This window comes from Pinus tabuliformis, chromosome Q (assembly GCF_031772625.1).
Source record: "Pinus tabuliformis cultivar Carrire ecotype Pingquan chromosome Q, CPIR1, whole genome shotgun sequence".
NCBI classification, from domain to species: Eukaryota; Viridiplantae; Streptophyta; class Pinopsida; order Pinales; family Pinaceae; genus Pinus; species Pinus tabuliformis.
The window spans coordinates 275,669,498-275,691,730 of NC_142296.1; the positions used below are offsets into that span (position 1 = coordinate 275,669,498).

At 40.5% G+C, this 22,233-nt stretch overlaps 1 protein-coding gene across 1 annotated transcript in view; it reads right to left on the reverse strand.

Moving 5' to 3' along the window:
* The window catches only part of LOC149219285 (ubiquitin-conjugating enzyme E2 5-like), a 182,432-nt gene extending 169,204 nt beyond the window's left edge, over positions 1–13,228 (reverse strand). Inside the window, exons 1-2 of the mRNA XM_089384308.1 lie at positions 12,483–13,228; positions 12,308–12,387 (exon numbers count right to left, since the gene is read on the reverse strand). Coding sequence (XP_089240434.1) covers positions 12,308–12,387; positions 12,483–12,526 — 124 coding nt within the window. The 5' untranslated portion in view covers positions 12,527–13,228. The remainder of the gene's footprint in view (positions 1–12,307; positions 12,388–12,482) is intronic.
* Positions 13,229–22,233: the final 9,005 nt, after the last annotated feature.

Genomic DNA, 22,233 nt, shown 5'->3' on the forward strand with positions numbered 1-22,233 from the left:
TCAATCCTTCCTGGCTCAGAAAGATGATGTGGCTCTACGTGAGCCTAATCTACCCCCCTCTACCTCTGCGCTAGCCTTGACAGCTGACGCAGCTACTGCGTGGGCTCCTCCTAGCTACTGCGTCACCTCCACCTGGCTCAAAGTGCTGACGCAGGCACTGCGTGAGCCTCTACGTCACTTTCTCTGCACTACATCACTCCTCCTTCTACATCTCTGGCTCTGGAACAGCACTGTCACTCGGGACAGCTGCTTTTCCGCTGCAAATTCTTCGGATTTCTTGGCTAGTGTCTACAGTCGCCTATGATTTGCAATCGCTCCAATACCATGTGAAAAATTTTGAATCTACGCATCAAAAACCCCTACTGCAATTACTGGTTTAACATCTCCTACTTGTTCTTTGCATTAACAAGTTATTTAATTACATAAATATCGATGTAAAACACTATTGCAGCCTACACATACATACAGATCATGAACTGAAATACACTGAGACAATCACACAAGGGACACCGTTATTTTTGGACAATCGTCCCCGGAAAAACCCAATTCGGGAAAACCGGTGCAGCATATAGAGGGTTTGTATTATTAAGCAAATTCTTGAATACAACTAGGGTGCTAGATATGGCTCACCCAACAGAGAAAAATCTTGGCAGAAGTACCTCTATCCAGAGATAAATATTCCGGCAAATTCAGCAACTAGATGATCAAACCCCATCGATGACCCGGCTGTTCCCAGTCCTGGGCAGTGATCGCTGCTCCAAGCTCTGCGTTGGAACTGCATCACCTCCTCTAGGAGCTGCATCACCCCCACAATGAGCCTCCCTTGCTCAGAAAGTCGATTTGTTGAACTGCTCCTTCTCTGCCCCACAGAATCTCCCCAGCACTACCTCTAAGGGCCTGCGTCAGCCCCTACAGCTTCGGTGTCACCTATGTCAGCCCCTGCGGCCTTTACATCAGCCTCTCTAGGACTGCGTTGTCTCTCCCGGTGCTGCTTTGCCTCTCTGCTATGTATTCTTCGACCTCGGACTGAAGTTCCCTTGCCGAATTGCCCCTCACTGCAACTCAGATCACTAGCTCGATTTTCTCAGCAAACCTCGCCCCAGAAAAATCGAACTCTTTGATCAATTCAGTGTATCTCCAACTGACCCTCAAGCCTCCTCTTATACTTTTCCTGTTGATGAATCAACGGCCGTGATCTAATCTCTAATCAACAGCTAAGATTAAAACAAGCTTGATCCTCGTCACTTAGAACCTTCTCACCCATATTTTTATTAATACACATTAATATTTTTATTTTCCTAAGTTTAGACTTAGGAACCCATTAAAAATATTAATTATTTTAATAACTCCTCATCTGGGTGGAATTTCTCCAAACGATTTCTAAGTTCTGGAGATCTCATGTCTTCTAGCCCCTCCACAAAATTTTGGAGCTAAAGCACATTTGATGCTACCCAAATTCAACACTATATGTTGGTTGAGCAAGAAGTAGGGAATTATTACTCTTTCATCAACAAGGCAGAGCACAGTAGTGCAATGAATGTTTACTCGGGATATATCATTACAGTAATTTCTAGTATAGATTGGTGTACAAATTCAACTTCTTACAGTAATATGGTAATGATAACTAGAGTACACTCAAGTTTTGTAGAGACCCAATTTAGAGATAGTGGACTAAGTACATTGAGGTTTGCGTGCACTACATCTAAAAGCATATCCATACAACAGTCATTGATCTGCAATATCGTTCCTCTTCTAAGTAGAATGCAAACATCTTCACCAAGAGTTTCACTCAGCAGAGGTTACAACTTTGACAGATCTCTTATTTTGGGAAAATATCTTATCCACTCACCTATCAGCTTTTCTGTCAACTTTTAGTTCTATTTCTAGAGTTTTATTGGGTATTCATTGCATGCGAGAGTTATTACATCAATTCTAACTGATTTCTAATTCGACTTCCTTTCAGTTAACTCTTTTATTATCTATTTTTCTAATGTAATGGTCCCCATCAAATTTTGGCTTTCTAGTTTATTCTATGAAACTACTACGGTCATTTGAGTGCATGCACAAGGGAATTCTAACCTAATTCAAATTGGTTCTTCCTCTTGGAGAGTATATACTATATATTACATTCATATTTAGTGACAATTATACATCAAATTTTCATATCATGTCGCTTGTGTAATTTGAGTTGCCCCTTTGGTAAATTTTCTAAGCAATTTTTCTCTCTTCTCCCTTGTTTTATAGTAGCTAGTCTAGTATTTTTTTCACAAAGATCTTCGGATTGTGTTTAAACTTTAAAATCTTACAATGACATCATGTCCTACCTTGATGACATCATCCTAGTTCCCCATTTGATGACAATGTGAGACTTTTAGAGGATGATGTGGGCTATGGAGGATCACTTTGGTGATGTACCTCATTTTGATGGAAATCCATGATTTATGGGATATGATACATCCCTTAAGCTATTCTTTGCACGTTTTCATGGAGAGACATGCCCTTTGGAGGATATTACACTCATCTTTGGGGATGGTCTTGTGACCTATCCATCTTGTATCATGGATTTTAATTATTTTTAGAGGATTTAGGTCTAATTTGAGGAAAATTGAATTGGCTACACTCTTATAAATAAGGGGAGTCAATTTCCTTTGGATCATTGTCACACATGGATTATTACAACTCTTCGTTAGTGATCTTTCTCCCTAGTGTGAAATAGAGGCCTAGTTGAGTGACTTTATTGGATGGATCTTATGATGTGGTGTGATCTCTTTTCATGGATGCTCATAGTGGATATCTTGCATATTGCATGGTGAAGTAAGTGAGTTTACTTGTTTTATCTTGGTTTCATGTTACATGGGATGTATGTTCTTGTGCTAAGCTAGTTTATTTGGTATTTGCTTCATTGTCCCTTGTTGAGCTAAACCCTTCCTCCAAGCATCTGAAGAGTAGAGATAGGTTTTTCTTTTTATTAATCATATGAAAAAATAAGAACCTAAATAAACTGCAAACCTTTGGGTAAGTTAGTTTATTTTCCCTAGTTTTGTTTGGATTTAGAATCACTTCAAAAGAAGCCCTAGAGTAGTTTGTATCCAAGACTATATTTGCCATATATAGAGAAAGCACGTCTCTTTCTTATTTATGGGATTTTTTTAAAACCCTAAAATCATTTTTATTTTTGATTTATGGTAAATTAAGGTTAAATGACAATGAAATCTTGTGTTTTTAGCATTTAATGTCTTGTTGATGTATGCCCTTGAGTTAGGTTTTGTTTATAAGTGCATTAGAGAAGCTAATTCAAAGTTTTTCATACTTTTTTCATTCATTTTCTAGTACTGATGTCATACCTTACTTGTTGTTATATGCTTAAAAAATTATTGTAATTTTGTCTTTAGTTTACTATCAAATTTAACCTCATCTCATATAACTTTTATACAATTTTATGTGAAAATTCTATCACTGCAGTAACTAATTTACTTTTCCTACTTATTCCACGATAAGTTATTCATGCAATCACTTCAATAAACATTAAAATAAATACTATTGCAGATATCACGCCGTAATACAGAAACAAACATATGCACAAGAATCAACACATTCACACAAATATTTTGGACTAATGTCATCGGAAAAACCCAATGTGGGAAAACCGGTGCAGCAAAGGAGGATTTTATTATTCAACAATTTTCTAGTACAACAAGGTGCCAAACTGGCTTACCCACAGATAGACAAATTCTCTAGCACTTCTTCTGAACCCGGTGTCATCCCTACTGACCTTTGCATGGCCTGAAACCCTCAGCATCAGCCTATTGAGACTCTGCGCAGCCTCTCTAGCCTTCTGCGTCACTCCTGCAGCCTCTGCATGGATGACGCAAGCCCTGCTAGCTCTGCACAGTCTCTGTTGCCTTTGCGTGGATGACGCAGGCCCTGTCGGCTCTGCGCAGTCTTTGTTGCCTCTGCGTGGCTGCCTCTGGCCCTACGTCTGCCTTTTCTGCCTCTGCACTGATCTCACATCTCTCTGCTCCGTATTTGCTGCCTCCTGACTACTCACCAGAGCACTGGTTCAATTTCTCAGCTAACCCCACTCTAGAAATTGAACTGACTGGTCTCCCTCAGTGTGTCCTCCAAGTGACCCTCAAGCCTCCTCTTATACTTCTCTCGTTGACAAATCAACAGCCAAGATTAAGTCCCTAATCAACGGCTAAGATTAGATCTAGCTTGATCCATGACTTTTGGACCATTCTAACACAGTTTTATATTAATACACATTAATATTTTATTTTCCCTAAGTTTAGACTTAGGGACTCCATTAAAAATATTAATTATTTTAATATCTACCAAACTGTTTAGAATCTGCCCAAACCCTTTCTGGGTATTGGAGATCTCATGTGCCTTAGCCTCTCCACCAATTTTCGTGACTAGAGCACATCCTATGCTACCCCAAATCAACACTCCCTCTTAGCGAGGATTGTGCCCTAGTAATACTCCTCACTGAGTATCACCCTAATCATCTGGCATCGATCCCTGTGCTGATGCTAAGCCTCCCTGCCCAACATTCTCTGCACTGTTGCATCCTGTACTGCTGCCCATGGCTCTACTACTGCCACTGTTGCATCTGTATGACAACTCCCTCTGCATCCTTGCAATTATCACTCCCATTTTTGCTACTAAAAGGGATTCTTTACCATCCCGATCTTTTCCATGAAGTAGTCAAATTTTGACTTTCCAAGGGCCTTGGTGAGGATATCTGCCACCTGTTCTCTTGTAGGAGTGTAGCTCAACTGTACAGCTCCTTGTTGGACACAGTCTCTGACAAAGTGACACCGGATATCAATATGCTTCGACCTATCATGAAACACTGGATTCTCAGAGAGTTTGATGCAACTCTGATTATCGCACATGATCTTGGTCGCCTCCATATTTCTTCTGAATAGGTTCACCAACAGTTTTCTAAGCCATATGGCCTCACACGAAGCTGTGCTTGCTGCCATATATTCTGCCTCAGATGAGCTCAGAGCCACGAACTTCTGTTTCCTACTGCACCAGGAGGTCATTCTTGATCCAATGTTGAAACAATACCCAGAGGTACTTTTCCGATCCACTGAACTTCCTGCCCAATCTGCATCAGTAAATCCACTCAACCTGATATCCTTCCCCTTGGTGTATAAGAGCCCATAATCAACTGTTCCATGTAAATGCCTGAGAACATGTTTGATTGCTGCCCAGTGTGCCCTCTTTGGTTCCACCATGAACTGCCTGAGGGTGTTGACAGCGTAGCAAATATCTAGCCTGGTAATTGACCAGATACATTAGGGACACTATGAGCTGTCAGTATAGGGTGGGATCGACATCCTTGTCTTCTGATGCATCAATCTTCTTCCAGTTGGTGATCATTGACGTAGCCATAGGTCTACAGTCTCCCATCCCGAATCTTTTCAAGATTTTTGTAGCATACCTCCCTTGCCCAAGGAAGATTTCTCCTTTCTGCTACCAAACTTCCAACCCTAGGAAGTAGTGCATTCATCCCAGATCCTTCATATCGAACTCTGTGGCCAGATTCTTCTTGCAGTCCTCAATGAGTCTAGATGATCCTGTCAGAAAGAGATCATCCACATATAATACTAAGATAAGCGGCTCGTTCTCTACGATCAAATAGTAGAGATTCGGATCCGCGTCACTCTTGACAAACCCCATCTTCTGCACGTAGCCATCTATTCGACCATACCATGCTCTCGATGCCTGCTTCGGCCCATACAAGGCTTTCTTCAGTCTGCATACATGAGACTTCTTCTCATGAGTTTCAAAGCCCACTTCTTCTATTACCCTGTTCAGAAATGTCGTCTTGACATCCATTTGATGGATCTCCCATCCCATTTGGGCTGCAAGAGATATCACAATCCCAATAGATGTATACTTGGCTACCGAGGCGAAGGTTTCCTCATAGTCAATCCCTTCCTTTTGAGCATACCCCTTAGCCACAAACCTGGCCTTGTATTTCTCAACACTGTTGTCTGCAGCATGTTTGATCTTGTAGATCCATCTCGAACCTACCACAGATCTATCTTGAGGTCTTGACACCACATCCTAGACATCGTTCACCATTACGGCGTTATACTCCTCTACCATCGCATCTAGCCAGACCTGATGCTGAGCTACCTCCTTGAAGCTGGTAGGCTCTCCATCCTGAGCTACTAATGCATGATATCTGTCTGCCTGTTTTTGCTCCCTCTTATTGTTCCTTGGCTCACCGATGAAGTTTTCTGCATCACGCAAAATCTGACGAAGTTCCTTGCTAGTTCTTCCGCTGCTAGCAAGTGCTTCTGTCCGCTTCTCCTCATCCTGAGAATCTTCCTGACCTGAGGAAGAATTCTTCACTTCTGTTGGTTGAAGAGGCATGACCAACGGATCCTCTTTCGACTGCTCTTCAGAAGGCATTTCGCGAGATCTTCTGAAAGCTCTGTCCTCCATGAACTTTACATCTCGTCATACTACTACCTTCCTGCTCCCTTGAAGATAGATTCTGTATGCCTTAGCATTCTCACTATATCCCACCAGATATCCCTTTTCTGCAGTCTGATCTAGCTTCTTCGTCTTTTCTTCGGGTATGCAGTAATATGCTAAACTCCCAAATATCCTGAAACGACTGACTTTAGGTGTCTTCCCAATGAAGACTTTCTCTGGAGTAATCTTGCCCAATGCCCGATGAGGAGTCCTGTTCTGAACATAAACAGTTGTGTTGCATGCTTCTGCCCACAGGAATTTTGGCATATCCTGATCATACAGCATGGCCCTAGTTGCTTCTACAATAGTCTTGTTCTTTCTTTCTGCTACCCCATTCTGCTCCAGATTGTAGGGAGTTGTCCACTCTCTTCTGATGCCCTCCTTAGTGCAATAATCAATGAAGTCCTTATCAACATACTCTCCACCATTATCTGAGCGCAAATTTTTAGTTTCTTCCCAATCAGATTCTCCACCAAAGCCTTGAACTCCTTAAATCAACAAAAAACCTCATCCTTGGTTTTCAGAAAATAAATCCAAGTTTTCCTCGAATGGTCATCAATGAAGGTAAGGAAATACTCGGCACCACTGAGAGCTTTGATGGACATAGGTCCGCAGATATCTGAGTGTATCAATCCTAGTACACTCTTGGCCTTGTGTTTGCTCCTAGGAAATGTCACCTTGGCATACTTTCCTAGAGTGCATCCCTTGCATACATCATCTCGTTCCGTACTCAGATCCGAAACTCCTGTTACAGTGCTCCTGAGAATTCTCAGAGCTCCATGGTGCAAGTGACCCATCCTTCTGTGCCATAGTTCGTTCAAGTCCTTGTCCCCATGACTGCCTATTAGTGCCATTGGTGATTCTAGTTGTAATCTATACAACCGATTACTTTTGATCCCGATCTGCACTTTCTTTTTCCAGCTCGGGTGTTTGACGTATACCTTTTCCTTGATGAAGTAGACGTCATAGCCCTTGCCTTGTAGTTGTGACACAGAAAGTAAATTCATCCCCAATCTTGGCACATGTGGCACATTTGTGGCATGGAACTGCTCTCCCGATTCTGTCTAAAAAACTATGGTACCCTTCCCTACTGGAGTACACTTTGCCTTGTTCCCCATGGTGATCTGAAAGTTCATCTTCTCTTCTCGATATTCTGAGAAACACTCCCTGATTCCCCATCATATGCCACAAGGCTCCACTGTCTATATACCATACTTTTGATGATGCAGCACTAGTCATGCACGCCACTTCTTCTTCCAACCTAGAAGCCAACATAGAGAAATCGAAATCTCTTTCTCTTGTGCAATCTTCTAAAAATCTGCGTGAGTCCCCTGAGGTGGATGCCTCTGCATCGTGGTCTCGACCCATAACTGATTTTCCCTTTCTGTCTCTAATTACTTGCTCTGATACCATGTGAAAATTCTATCACTGCAGTAACTGATTTACTTTTCCTACTTATTCCACCATAAGTTATTCATGAAATCACTTCAATAAACATTAAAATAAATATTGCTGCAGATATCACACCGTAATACAGAAACAAACATATGCACAAGAATCAACACATTGACACAGATATTTTGGACTAATGTCCCCGGAAAAACCCAATGTGGGAAAACTGGTGCAGCAAGGGAGGATTTTATTATTCAACAATTTTCTAGTACAACAGGGTGCCAAACTAGCTTACCCACAGATAGACAAATTCTCTAGCACTTCTTCTGAACCCAGCGTCAACCTTGCTGACCTCTGCGTGGCCTGAAACCCTCTGCGTCAGCCTGTTGAGGCTTTGCGCAGCCTCTCTGGCCTTCTGTGTCACTCCTACAGCCTCGACGTGGATGACGCAGGCCCTATTGGCTCTATGCAATCTATGTTGCCTCTGCGTGGCTCCCTCTAGCCCTACGTCTGCCTTTTCTGCCTCTGCACTAATCTCACATCTCTCTGCTCTGTACTGCTCACCAGACCACTGGTTCAATTTCTTAGCTAACCCTGCTCCAGAAATTGAACTGACTGGTCTCCCTCAGTGTGTCTTCCAAGTGACCCTCAAGCCTCCTCTTATACTTTTCTCATTGACAAATCAACGGCCGAGATTAGATCTGGCTTGATCCATGACTTTTGGACCATTCTAACACAGTTTTATATTAATACACATTAATATTTTATTTTCCCTAAGTTTAGACTTAGGGACTCCATTAAAAATATTAATTATTTTAATATCTCCCAAACTGTTTAGAATCTACCCAAACCCTTTCTGGGTATTGGAGATCTCATATGCCTTAGCCTCTCCACCAATTTTCGTGGCTAGAGCACATCCGATGCTACCCCAAATCAACATTTTAACAGCGAAATTTGTTGTTGCTATAAACTTGTGTTTTGCTGCGATTTCTTGGCTTAAAATCCTAGTTTATAGCAGCCTTAAGTTTTTCTTAATTTGGTGTGTTCAAGAAACCTATTTGAGACTCCTTAGGCTAGCCCTAGCCTTTAGATTGACCCATACATCCTTTAAACCTGAGTCTTGAACTTATTCCTTCATCCACTACAAACCCTACTTTTGCATATCATTATCCAATAGATTTCTGTTGTAGAATCCTTAGGGAGCATTTAGCTTAATATCCTTGGGTTACTTGATCTCTAAGCCCTACCAAAGAAGCCTCCCTTGTATTGGATCATGTCCTTCACTAAAGAGAGGGGAGTAGTCACTGAGGTAATAGTGGTAACACTCCTATCTGTTGCACATTGTTTAGGTTAACTAGTGAGGCTTTACACTAAGTGCTATATTTTGTTGTAATAGTACCCATGGCCAATAATAGCAATGAAACCAATGTTGTAGTGACACCTTCACCTTCTATATCGTTCATATAAAGAGCAACAAATTCAACCAAAACCCCAAAGAGTTGTTTTCATCATCATATGAAATATTTTAACTTCCTGTGAGCACAAAACTTCTAGTCAAGAACAATATCATGAACTTAATGAACCATGGGTTCCATTGTCTCCCCATCCTCTTGGCTCTCCAATAAGCCAAAAGTGTTTAGAGAAATCAATAGAGTACATCTGGAGCCATAAATATTCATTTAAGAGTCTTCTACACTTGGAGCTTGCTAAGAGTTCAAGCACATGGGTAAAGATTGAGCTTTATGACCCAAATCCTGTCTACAAGGATGTGTCTTATGAAGACCCCAACAAGCTCTTTTCTCATGGCCAATTTAACAATCTTCTTCAAAGTGGAGCTAAGTCAAGCCTGGCCACCAATGTTGGTTGGGCCATTTAAGATTGGGAGCTTTTTCCTTCTAACAACTTTTACGCATCCTTCATATTCTTTATAGAGATGAGCTTGATGGGCCTACCCTTGGGCATTCTCAACAACTTGAACTCCTGTAATTTCAAGTTTAACTTAAACATTAGCCCTATATAGAGATGAGCTTGTTGAGCCTACCCTTGGGAATTCTCAAGAACTTTAACTTCTATAATTTCAAGTTTAACTTAAGGATTAGCCCTATATCCCGTGGTTCAGACTTTGACAAGTATTCGAGAGGTTTGATAAATGAAGCTGACATAAAACTTTACACCCTCTCACCCCAAATTAACACAATTCTTTAAGGTCCTTGGAAAGATCGACTTTGAGCCAACCCGTTTTAAGTTTTCTATGGTCATGGGTTTGAAAACCTTGCAACTTCATGACATATAAAATTGTTGATTGGTGCAAGGATGCATTCAAGGAAGTCTAACTATTACCCCTTTTCTATGGTCATGGGTTGGAAAACCTTGCAACTTCATAACATATAAAATTCCCTATTAGTGCAAGGATGCATTCAAGGAAGCCTAAAAATTGTAATGGTAACCTCGACATTTCAACCCAAGGTGGGTAAATCACTTAGTGGCTTTATCCACATAAAACAACCCATACCAATCATACAAGAAAACTAAGGTATTTCAGAAAATCAATGACCACAAGAAACTATTATATGGCAGTGACCTTCTTCCTTAAAACTGGATTGAAAAAAGCCTTTAGTTAGGCTATGCATTGTTGAGCATTTCCAACCATGAGTTTCTCGGGCATCCTTAATCTTAGTCTTAATCACATATTCTGGTAGGGTATTGCTTAAAAAAGAAATTACTCAAAATTTCACAAACCAGCAGAGTATTCCTTAATATCTATATCAATGGGTATTTCCTTCAAAGGGATTTCATTACCTCATGTACCAACCATGAGTTTCTCAGGCATCCTTAATCTTAGTCTTAATCACATATTCTGGTAGGATTTTGCTTACAAAAGAAATTAATCAAAATTTCACAAACCAGCAAAGTATTCCTTAATATCTATATCAATGGGTATTTCCTTCAAAGGGATTTCATTACCTCATGTACCACCTTCGATGAACCTCCACAAAGCCTTTGACAAAACCATGAATAGCAACGCTTTCTCCTTGCGCAAGCACTACTTGCAAAATAGCATGGACACTGGACAGTTGTCTATGTCCTCAGGGACGTAATTATGAAGGTCCCCTACATGCCTTATGTTAGACTAAGAGAACTGCAAGGTTAGTTATTACAAAAGTCATGCAATCAAGAATCGATAAATGAGGAAGGGATCTTCAGCTCCAAAAACCCTGGTAGATACTCAGACCATAGCCAATACAACTCTCAAAGGTATAAATCATCGGAGAAAGGGAAATCTATCAAATAAAACAAGAAATGTAGATTATAAGAACATGTATAGATAATGTGTTTAGATTGGTAAAGCTACAATTGTCAAGTCCAGATACAAGTACTTCAATTCAAAGAATTATTGGTCGAATTCAGTGTCATTCGGAAAGGAACTCGAAAACATATTTAAGTAGAAAAGTTTCAGATCACTCAACATAACACCTTGCAGACCAGGGCTTTACAATTAAAGTATTTTGAGAATAGTTCCAAAAAGAGGAAACAAGAGCATGTTGAAGTAAAACATATTCCCTTTTGGTGCTCGCAAGCTATCATAAGAGACACTAACTCTCTGAATTTTGATCACCCATATCTACTTCGATGTACCATGCCGTGTAAGATGGCCTTTATTCTATCAGAGAAGCAGAAACAAGATATGAAACCATGAGCTTTAGATAAAGTTTCTCAGGCTACAATTCATTATTGCCAACTAAAATGAATCAGACCGTAGAAAATATATGAGTTGTAGACTTTAGGCTGCAATTATAGAAAATAAGGTTGAGAATCTTCTGACTGAAGCATTAAGACACCTAGAAGCGAATTGTATATATAATGCTTTCAGACCTTGTATTGAATTTAAAGTAAATAAATAAAACTCAGAGAAACGGAAGTAAAATGAAACTCAAAACTGTGCTAGAAAATCCAGACAAGGAGCCAAATAGACGGTATTACTACTAAAATAATCACCTGCTCTTTCCACTAAAACGATTTTAAGGAAAAGATTACACGGATTCAAAGTGTGCAATTTAGGATATTGAAAAGCACATATAAATAGTTCAGAATTATGTCTGTAGTCGAGTCAAACAAATAATTGGGGAATTTAACAGAGTCCCTGAGACTCATCTACCACTCACGAACTAAAATTGTAAATAATCCAAAAGGCTTTTGTCAATAATACTGAAAATTTAGCAGTAATAACAGACGAAAATAAATTTAAATGAATTTGTGACTGAATAGAAAGAGTATACAAATATTAAGTTGTAATAACAGAAAACACTAAAGAAATAAAAGGAATGGTCAAAAAATAAGGGCATAAATAGATAGATTATACCGAAAATTTAACAGTAGTAACAAATTTGGAAAAATAAATAAATAAAATGCGACGTACTGTCTCGAGGTCCTTTAAACTCGACATAAAATTCGTTCAGGCCATCCTTTACCGTCTCCACTTTATGGTCACGCATCATTCTGACCAGCAAGACATCACGACAGCTTCAAGCCATAGTGTCAAATTTAAACAAGAAGAATTTATGAAGGATAAATGAATATTTAATTTAGCTTACAGCTTCATCACGTCCATGTCGCGCCTCTTGCTGATGTTAGCCATGACAGAATTTTATATATGTGAAGGCCAACCAGTTACCCAAAATTGTAAAAACGAAGGTTCAAACCCTCTGAGCTCGAACTCTTGACCTCAAATACGAGGAAGACTCGTGTGATAATTCGACAACCCGAGCAGGCAGACATGCAGTTCCCGCTTGTTCTTGCACGGGAAGTGTCAGGAAGGGCACCCTGGCCTTCTCCGTGCGTGTACAGGGAACGCGTGCCCAGTCCCACACCTGGCTTTGGCCAGAGCAAATTAAAAAATAAAATGAGCCTGCCCGGGATCGAAGCAGGAACCTGGATTTCAGGTAGGTGGAGCGACCTAAAACCGTCCGAGATTGATGATGCCTCAATGTCTTAGGAACCCGTTCCTCGCTGTCGATTTGTTCCGTTTAGTGCTTGCCAACCCTGCTGTTTGCTGCCATGGGCGTGCCACTCTGAACGGGATTGAAAGTTGTCAAAAATTTATTGGAGAACCCACAAATTGAGCTGTGGACTGTGCACGTAGCCGACGTTTTTTGTATTGACAGTTATATTACACATGGCAGATCTGAAAGCGTCCGTTGTTCCACTGATAAACAGCCATTTAAGCACCGAGAAAACAGCATTTTGCCACGTCTAAAGGTAAAATGATGTGAACTCGCTGGAAGAGAAGTAATGGTTAAAATGCAAATTAAATGCAGAAAGGAGAATTGTCCGCTCAATGCAGTGTGGGAGTTTTCCAACAATGATGGGTGGCCTTCCGAGAGCCCCACATATAAGTCTCTGCATGTAAAAAAGTATGTCTTGTTTCAAGCATATTTTAAACAGGGACTTTTCCAGTTTATATATCTTGCAGTCAGTTTTAAACTTAGATTAAAAATTTATAAGAATGGTTAAAATCGTAAATATTGATTATTTTTTCACTTAGGTGGAAAACCCTATCAACTCAGAGGTCAAAACCAACAGTGAGGACAGCCATATCTGGCTGTTATCCGCGAATGTCAGCTTGACTCATCACAGTTAGATAGGAAAACCACGCCACCTGAAATAACCCGCTGGTGGTCCGTAAGGGCGCAGGCTCATCACTCCTGCGAAATGCCTCTGGGTCTTGGGCCGTTAACCTGTTTCCTTACGTCCGAGGAAGACGAGCTCTTAGCCAAGCAGAAGCAGTTTTACGGCATACTCCAGGCCGCCGTAAATATTGATTATTAATAAATTAGATGATGTAATTTGAAATAAAAGCATGATTTTATGAAAAAATAATATATTTATTTATTACAAATATAATTTCGATAATTAAAAAGATATTAATTTGCCAAATTTAAATGATGATTAATATGAAAAAAATCGAAACCTTATAATATTGATACTTCTTTCGCTTTGTCATTTTCATATTTTCTTTCTTTTTCTTTAAATAGAAAGAGAATTACCCAGTACTTCATTAGGTTCGCTATTTATGTTATTTAATCTGTTCATGTAATTGTTTTAAGGAATTTTGCAGTGTTAAATTAATAAAAAATAAATTATTAAATGATAAGTAAATAAGATAAATAGTTGCAATGCAGTATAGTTTTGTTTCTATCACTAATTAATTGATTAAAGAGCGTCGAAAAAACTCCGTACAAAAAAACTCTTCGCACAGAACTTTTTGCACAATGAAATTTTTTCGCACATAATTTTTCACACAAAGTTTCGCACAATGAAATTTTTCCGCACATAATTCTTCACACAAAGTTTCGCACAATGAAATCACTTCGCATAGAACTCTCTGCATAATGAAAGTTCTCTTCACAAAGTTCTAATGCTAATTAATAGATTAAAGGTTGTGTACTCCGCACAATGAAATCTCTTCGGTTGAAACTCTCCACACAATGAAAACTCCTTACATAGTGTAAGCTCTTCGCATAGTGAAATTTCTCCGTAGAAAACTTTCTGCGTAATGAAAGTTCTCCACAAAAGGTTCTTTGCACAGTGAGTGATACGTGAAGCAATTTCAACAATCAATTTTATGTCCTTAGCTAAAGTTGCATCCATCCACAATATTCCACGTTGAATTTGCTAAATGATAGTTACCCATTGCTCTCGAGTGTAAATTTGAATGCGAACGAGAGCTTGCGCATGAGAGCCAATTGTGCATCATGTTTAACAAATTTTCAGTAATGATTCAATTATCATATTGTGGCCATCTACAATATCATACGCACAATTTGCTAAACAATAATTGTCCATTGCTCTAACAAATTTATGTATTTGTACCATCTCAATCATGACACTAGACTTTGTAACTTAATATAAAATAGTAGGACAACATCGGTGATTTAGGAGTGTTTCATAAATGTTGAATGCAGCATTGCTATAATCGGAATAGCAAGTGTGGGCACGGTTCTTGTTGGCAAGTTTCCACTCCGCAGAAGCAAAGCTCTGCACAAGTCTAGCAGTTCAACTCTAGCGGAACAATGAACACAAAGACTTGATGGAGTGGATGCTCTCTCGTTGCACATAACTTTGACAAAAGGTGTTTTTCATCGTTTCTCTTCCTTGTTGTGAAATGGCAATGCGGATGCGAAGAAGAACTAATTTTGCATAGCTTTCGCACTCTGTGTAGTATTGGTAAAGGGAAGTGTGAAAAGCAATTATGCGGCAAAATTTGCGTTTATTGTTTATGGAATCTCTCTGCACAATGAAAGCTTTCCACACAAAACTTTACCACTAGTTAATTGATTAAAGGTTGTGTTTGGCACAATGAAATCTCTTCGCACAAAACTTTCTGCACAATGAATTTTTTTGCATAGTGAAAGCTCTTCGCACAGTGAATTAATTGATTGAATGTTGTGTGAAGTGCAGAAAAAACTTCACACAATGAAATATCATCGCAAGTGGCACTGCATGATTTGCATGTCGTTCAATAAATCAGATACCACTGCGCAGAGGGAGGATTCACTAGTTGTTTGTGGAGCTGGGTTGTTGGGGAATTGACTGAAGAAGCTACAAGGGTGTTCTTTGATCATTTTCATGAGTGTGGAGGGCAGCTACAACCAAGAGGACCAACCTACACACAGCTCTCACTTTATCATACACAGGACTGCATCATCTCCTCCATGACTGTGCAGTCATTAGAGTGAGACTCTTTTGGGACAGCATCATCCAGGGGAGTTTGGAGCTGGGGTGTTGGGAAATCATTGGGAGGGCCATTTGAGGAGGATTGCTAGAGTTTGGAGAGCAGAGATTGACAGGAGCAGCCACAGTAACATAATTCGAATTTGGTGGAGGGCCAAGCTGTGAAGGGTCAAATTTTGAAAGTTGGAACTAAGAGAAACTCTTTTTGGGTTTTTTTGGGTTTTCAGCAAGGAGCACTCTCCTAATTTTATAGAATTTTTTGGGCACTCTAGAGTGGGAAATCCAGGGGGCGAAGTCAAGCAGCAATGTAGTTTTGGAGCAACGACACAGTTTTCTAGAGGAGTTTGCTATTATAGTTGTTGAGCTTTCTTGCATTCATCACCTGGTGCTTGTAGCTTTCCTTATGCAAGCACAAGTGCATTTTCTCCAACTCATTTGTACAACAACACTATTATTAATAAAATCTTGGCCAGTTTGTTGATTTGGAGAAATTTCTAGTTTATGTGTATGCATTTCTGAAAATTTTTGTGTTATTATATTTGCATGACTTTGTTATCATTGTAAAATTTCCATTAGGAATATTACAGTGGTATCAGAGCATGATCTTGGCCAACTGTGGGAGAGATAGCAAGATCATGGAGGATTTGGCCATGCATTCATAGTGACTGGTGAATTTATGGGCACTCCAATGACACTGAAAGGGAAAAGTACACAAGGGAACATGGAGGAGTTGATGAGGGAGAACACACTGTTGAGGAGGAAAAACCAACAAGTCCTAGAGAGGATGCAACAAATGATGGGGACGTTGAGACATAACCACTAGAGAAGCCACACACATGCACACTCAGTTCAACAGCACAATACCAATGGCCAGCCCAGCCGACCTACCATGCCTCATTTTCTAGGTGAACCAGAGAAGGAGAGCGAACCAGACATCTTTGCAAATTTGACGAGGCCCTCCATGGATAGGATTGAAGAGTGTGAGTCATTGGACCTTGGATCAGGAGGGCTTTCTCATTTGAGGAGCGTAGAGGAGGACAATTAGAGGATGAGACCGAGAGGCACTTTTGTTGGTGGATACCTGACTTTAGATATCAGGAGCCTGAGGAGGAGGTTGAGCATGAGATTGTGGGCACATAGGAGTGTGATGAGTGTGTCGATGTGTCCAATGTGACAGAGGAGTCACTCTTGTTGGAGATCCCCTTGGTAGCTCTGGCTGACACCCTAGTGGAGAGAGTAGAGAATACACTCAGAGGGCCATTTGTTGATGAGGAGCCACCCATGGATGAGATGTCGTCCATTGTTGAGGGGTCCATTGATGAGTTGCCCAGGGTCATGTCCGAGTTTCCAGGTGATAGCAGCACACAAGAGGTTGATGAGGTGCCAGGAGGCATATCCACCGTTGATGAGGAGTTGATAGGTATAGAAGCATCTGTGACAGAGTTTCGAGACGGTAGCTACCTATCGCTGATTTTTGAGGATGTTATGCATGATGAGCTATCTTTGGAGGGAAAGTTAGTGGCTCATGTTGAGCCCATGGTGGAGGAGGATGAGCAACCATCCTTAGAGTCAGCCATCGATGAGGAGCAGTTAGATGCATCGGCAACCAATAGAGATGTCATACTTTCAGATGACAATCCCCTTCAGGCATACATCGATGAGGCTTGTAGCATTATTGGGCCACCTTCGCATGTTAGTGAGAGAGAGATTGCGTTACCTAGGCAAATTACATGGATTGGCCAGACTAGTGAGATGGGGCAACAAGAGTTGCGCAGGGTGTAGAATTCGCACAATGAAGGACATGTTCTGTGTATTGTTGTTCATGCATTTGATCCCTCTCTCAGGGTTGGATGGCGAGAGATATTGAGTTTGTATTTGGTGAAGCTGGCTAGGAGGTTAGATGCATCCATGGCCATAGTTTAGCAGAGGCTATGGATTACTAGAGGGGCTCGAGGGCCAGACTGTTGTTGGGATCCAGGTGGGATTCTCCATCACATCGTGGAGCCGGTAGCTGATGGTAGTAGGTACGTAATGGACTTGATAGTTGGGCGCACACACCTTTTCATATCCCCTTCAGAGTTCATGACAACACTAGTGATAGGATGGATTAACAGGGGAGCAAGAAGATCTCATGAGTTGTCATGGCATGTTGGGTTGACATGGGATTGTAGGATAATTAGACTACTTTGGGAGGAGTTGGTAGGAGGAGGTGGCATCGTAAGGCCATCAGATAAGGCATCATATGGAGACAATGCTCTCTCATTGATGTATTGGGCACTAGATTTATTGAGGTTCGACATGGTAGCGTTATTCCCAATTGCATGTGAGGAGTTGGGCCACATAGGTGTACCTAGGCAGATGAGGAGGTGTAGATCACATCGTGGTGGGTGTACTAGCAGAGTGGTGGATGCATGGGCACATATGGGATGCCCTATGGTACATGGTGGCATGGCATTGAGCGTTGATGTCCAGTGGTGCATGGAGTTGTGCCACAGAGTTCAGGGCTATGCAGCGGAGTGCAGGGGTGTGTATTTGTGTGCAGCAAAGCATGATGATGCACAATAGGTTGTTGAGGTGTTTCCACCAGAGAGATCTCCTGATGAGGGCATCAGGAAATCCATTAGGTTTGGCACACTCAAATTTGGAGAGCGAGTTGATCATAGGGTCGATCATGAGCTTCCCTTTATCACTCACCAACATTGCACATTGACGCTGGGAACTTTGATATCATCCCTTGATGCTCTCATTGCGAGCAACAAAACCTAGGAGGTTCATCTGAGACAGTTGGACGGGACACGATGCATCAGGAGAGAGGCTTTCCAACTGTGGCATATGGTTAAGGTGCGGGTTGGTGGATGCAGGCTTGGGGGTAGTCCAATCTTCTGTAGAGGTAACACTTGCACCACCCTTGAGCCCACACTCAGGGAGAGGCATGACCCCCTTTGGGCGAGACATTTTGAGGTGTCTCAGGAGCATCTATAGTATTTTGTGGACCTTACATGCAGGCGGATGTTTAGACTCCAGGCGGTATTGGGGAGCGCTTTCAGGAGGCAGGATGACAGATCCCACTACGTGGTATGGTCGGCGTAGGGCAATTTTGTACGCACCAGATTGGTTCGTGATGTATGGAGTCCATATATCGATTGCATGCAGGGGCTTGAGACGTGGTATGGGTTGGCACCAACAGATGTCAGGACTATGCCGCAACCATTCTGGCTATGGGATTTAGGGATTTGGTTGGTTGATTTGACACTTCGTTTCATGATGAGCGAGAGAAGGACAAAGGATGACCCAACTCCAACTTGGTTTGACATGCAGGGGAGCATTGAGTCCTTTTTCGCATGGTAAGGTCGGTTTTCCTTATTGCTGCTACGAATCAGAGTGAGTATTGGTTGGGTAACTCATGACATCGTGGGGATGCTTGGGTCAGATGCATTGGGACTCCATAGATATTTTTCCATCAGGTCCTAGGAGAGGAGGATACAACTTGCGAGTGACGGGCAAACCATCATGATCAGAGTGGCACATCGACAACATGGTGGCACCCCTTTCGGACTAGCTTGAGATTCTAGCATAGCAGGGCTTAATAGTTCAGCTTCCCGTAACGATGAGATGGTTTCTACAAGGGAAAGTCATCCCAATATTCCATTGGGTTTTAGTGGTTCGTTGATGATGTGGGAAACTTCACCAGTGTGGTAGGGTGATCAGCAGTGTAATGCCCTACTTAATCCTATCATGCTAATTTTTATTAGTGTTTAATTAACCTAAAAATATTGACTTATAATTATTAAGAAATATTGGTATATACCTACATTTGTGAAACTGTAATTTTATTTTATTGATATGACTTTTATTATTGTTATTATTCAATTCCCAAGTTGTCTTCTCAAATTTAATTTTGGATAGGATATGGTCTCCTCCAATTTATTTCCAAATTAAATATCCATATCCCTAGGTGTCTTCTCAAATCTACTTTTGAGAAGATATGGTCTTCAATTTAATTCTAAATTAAATATCCATATTTTATTCCCAAAGTGTCTTCTCAAATCTACTTTGAATAAGATATGGTAAGAAAAGTCAAGGATACTAAAATGAAAGGATGAGGGGGTAGTCATGACATTAATGATAGGTGGTTGAGGTGGATGGGAGGAAGAGACATAAAAGGGGAAGGAGGATGAGAGGAGAGGGGGAGAGATCATTGGTCTTGGTTTTGGTTTTGGAGGATTTTGTTTTGGGGGAGGAATGTGGAGAAAGAAAAGGGAGAGAATGGAGAGATAATGAGAGAATTCAAACTTGGATTTGGAGAGTGTTGGTTTAACTTGGACACACTACAGCTAGTTGGACTTGGGCTCGGAGGGCTAGGGAACCTGTGGAGGTTCCCTGGGCTAGGAAATCATTCCTAGTTGGCTGGGAGGTAAATTCAGTTGGGTAGCCGAGAGGAGAATCCCAACAGAGTTAGGAGCATCTCAACCAAGCTATTGGAACATGTATTCTTCCATTTATTGATTACTTATGTAAATTTTTGCAATGAAATCCTTACTAGTTTAATATGTTGTAAATAAAATTTTATTGTATATTTTCATCAAATAAATGTTGAGTTATAAATAAGTTATTTCCCTTCTTATTGTGTTTAAATTAAATAAATTTAGTTTTAGTTAGAGGACCCTAGGATGGATCCTCACATGTGGTATTAGAGCCTAGCTTCAAAATCTGGACCCTAAGCCCACCAAAACTCTTCTTGTACTTTTGTAGATAGTGCATCTCAAGACGGTGAGACATGGAAAGACCTATGCTCTCTACAATGACTATTTTGAGGGTATTTCTCTTTTGTGTTTTGCAAAAATGCTTGTCATTACAGTGTTATCCCTCGAAAAGTCATTATAGACAACGATAAATCTAAACTCCCTCTGAGTGAATCATTTTACCCTGGTTCTTTGCCATAGGATTCTTTCTTCTAGGACAATATGCTGCAAATACTTTCATATGATTCTTCCTTCTAACACAATACGATGCAAATACTTTGTCATATCTTTCTTTGCACTAAGTTTGGCCAGTTGCAACAAATAGTCTTCCGTAAAGGCTAGTTTGCATGTGTTGTTCATTTCTGTCTCATACCCTTTTATAACATTCTATATAGACAAAATGTCGATGACAATGGATGGTGTGTCTGACATTGCAAGGTAGAGGCCATTGAAATTATCACACTTAATTCCTCCTTGTACCTTCCAAACATCACTCATAACTAGCCATATGACATCACTCACAACTAGCCATATGTTGTGAGTTTTGCAAGTACTGCTCTCTCCCAGATTTGTTTGGTGCCAAGTTTAAATCTCATTACGAGTTTGGAGTACACCTATTTACTTTTCATCTCCATTTCACCCACCCATCACAATAATAATTACTCAATTTCACCTACCCATCACAATAATAATTACTTGAGCATTTCTCTCGACCTCGTTGAATATCCTGTTAAAGGAAGAGGGAACATGGAGGATTTCTTTCATCCTCTGTTACTAGTCTTGCGATGAGAATGACATAAGTGGAACATATTGGTAAAGGGATTCAGTTCTTTGTGACTACTTATGCCTTACTTCTGTGGTTGCACTCCTTCCAAGATGCTTCTCCAATCACTTGTTTGTTCCTCGAAGTATTGGGAGTGAGATGATTTTAGAAGCGTTGAGGTATGTAGATGCTGCGAACCATCTCCTTCGTTTTCCATAGGGTACTTGTTGGGTGAACCTCACCAAATTTTCCAATAAGAGTGATATTGGCACCTTGTTAGGATTTTCCTTCAAGGCGAGCAACAAAACTGGCCCTTTCATTTGCTACGAGGAACAGAGGCCTGATGCTAAAATCACTGCCACTTTCAAGAAAAAAACTTGTCGGACTCAGCGATTCATAGCTCATAGCTTGAATGATAGAAGAACTTTCCCAAAGATGGAAATGAGTCCAAAAAAAAAATTAAAAATAGAAACCATATTTGGAACCAAATTTTGGAGTTCAAACCTGCAACATTGATGATGTTTATTATACTAATATGCTAAATAAAGGTTCCCAAGATTTGGAAGTGGGGTACTAGCGCGGGCATACGAAAATGATGAATGCATTTCATAAATTGAATTGAAATGAATGAATTTTAATAACATCTACGACAAGTCTAAGTATGTCGTACTCCCTTTTGCAATTATTAAACTTCACTGCCTGTGTTGAACTGTGAAAGTTGGGTTTCTGTTTGTATCTTCGGGCCAGCAAGCTTGCTTAAATTTCCAAGAGCACTCTCAAATATCCACCAACACTTGACCAAAAAATTATTATTGTTAGACCAAACCCTAACTCAAAAGATTCGCTAGAAGGATATGGGCATGGACTAGCTTGTATGTTGTAAAGAATTTAATATTGAAGTAAATCTGCAAAAGAGAAGCATAGGTATAACCGTCTCGTAGAATATGTCACTGATTCGAAGCTTGTAACGTGTGGAGCGTCGCTTATAGTCTACCTTGCCTGAGCATTCCCTAATGTAGAAATTACTGTTTCCTGTGGTCTTCACTTGTGTGAATTTACTTCCTACATTCACTCAACTGCTGAGTTAAAAATAAATAAATAGTGACC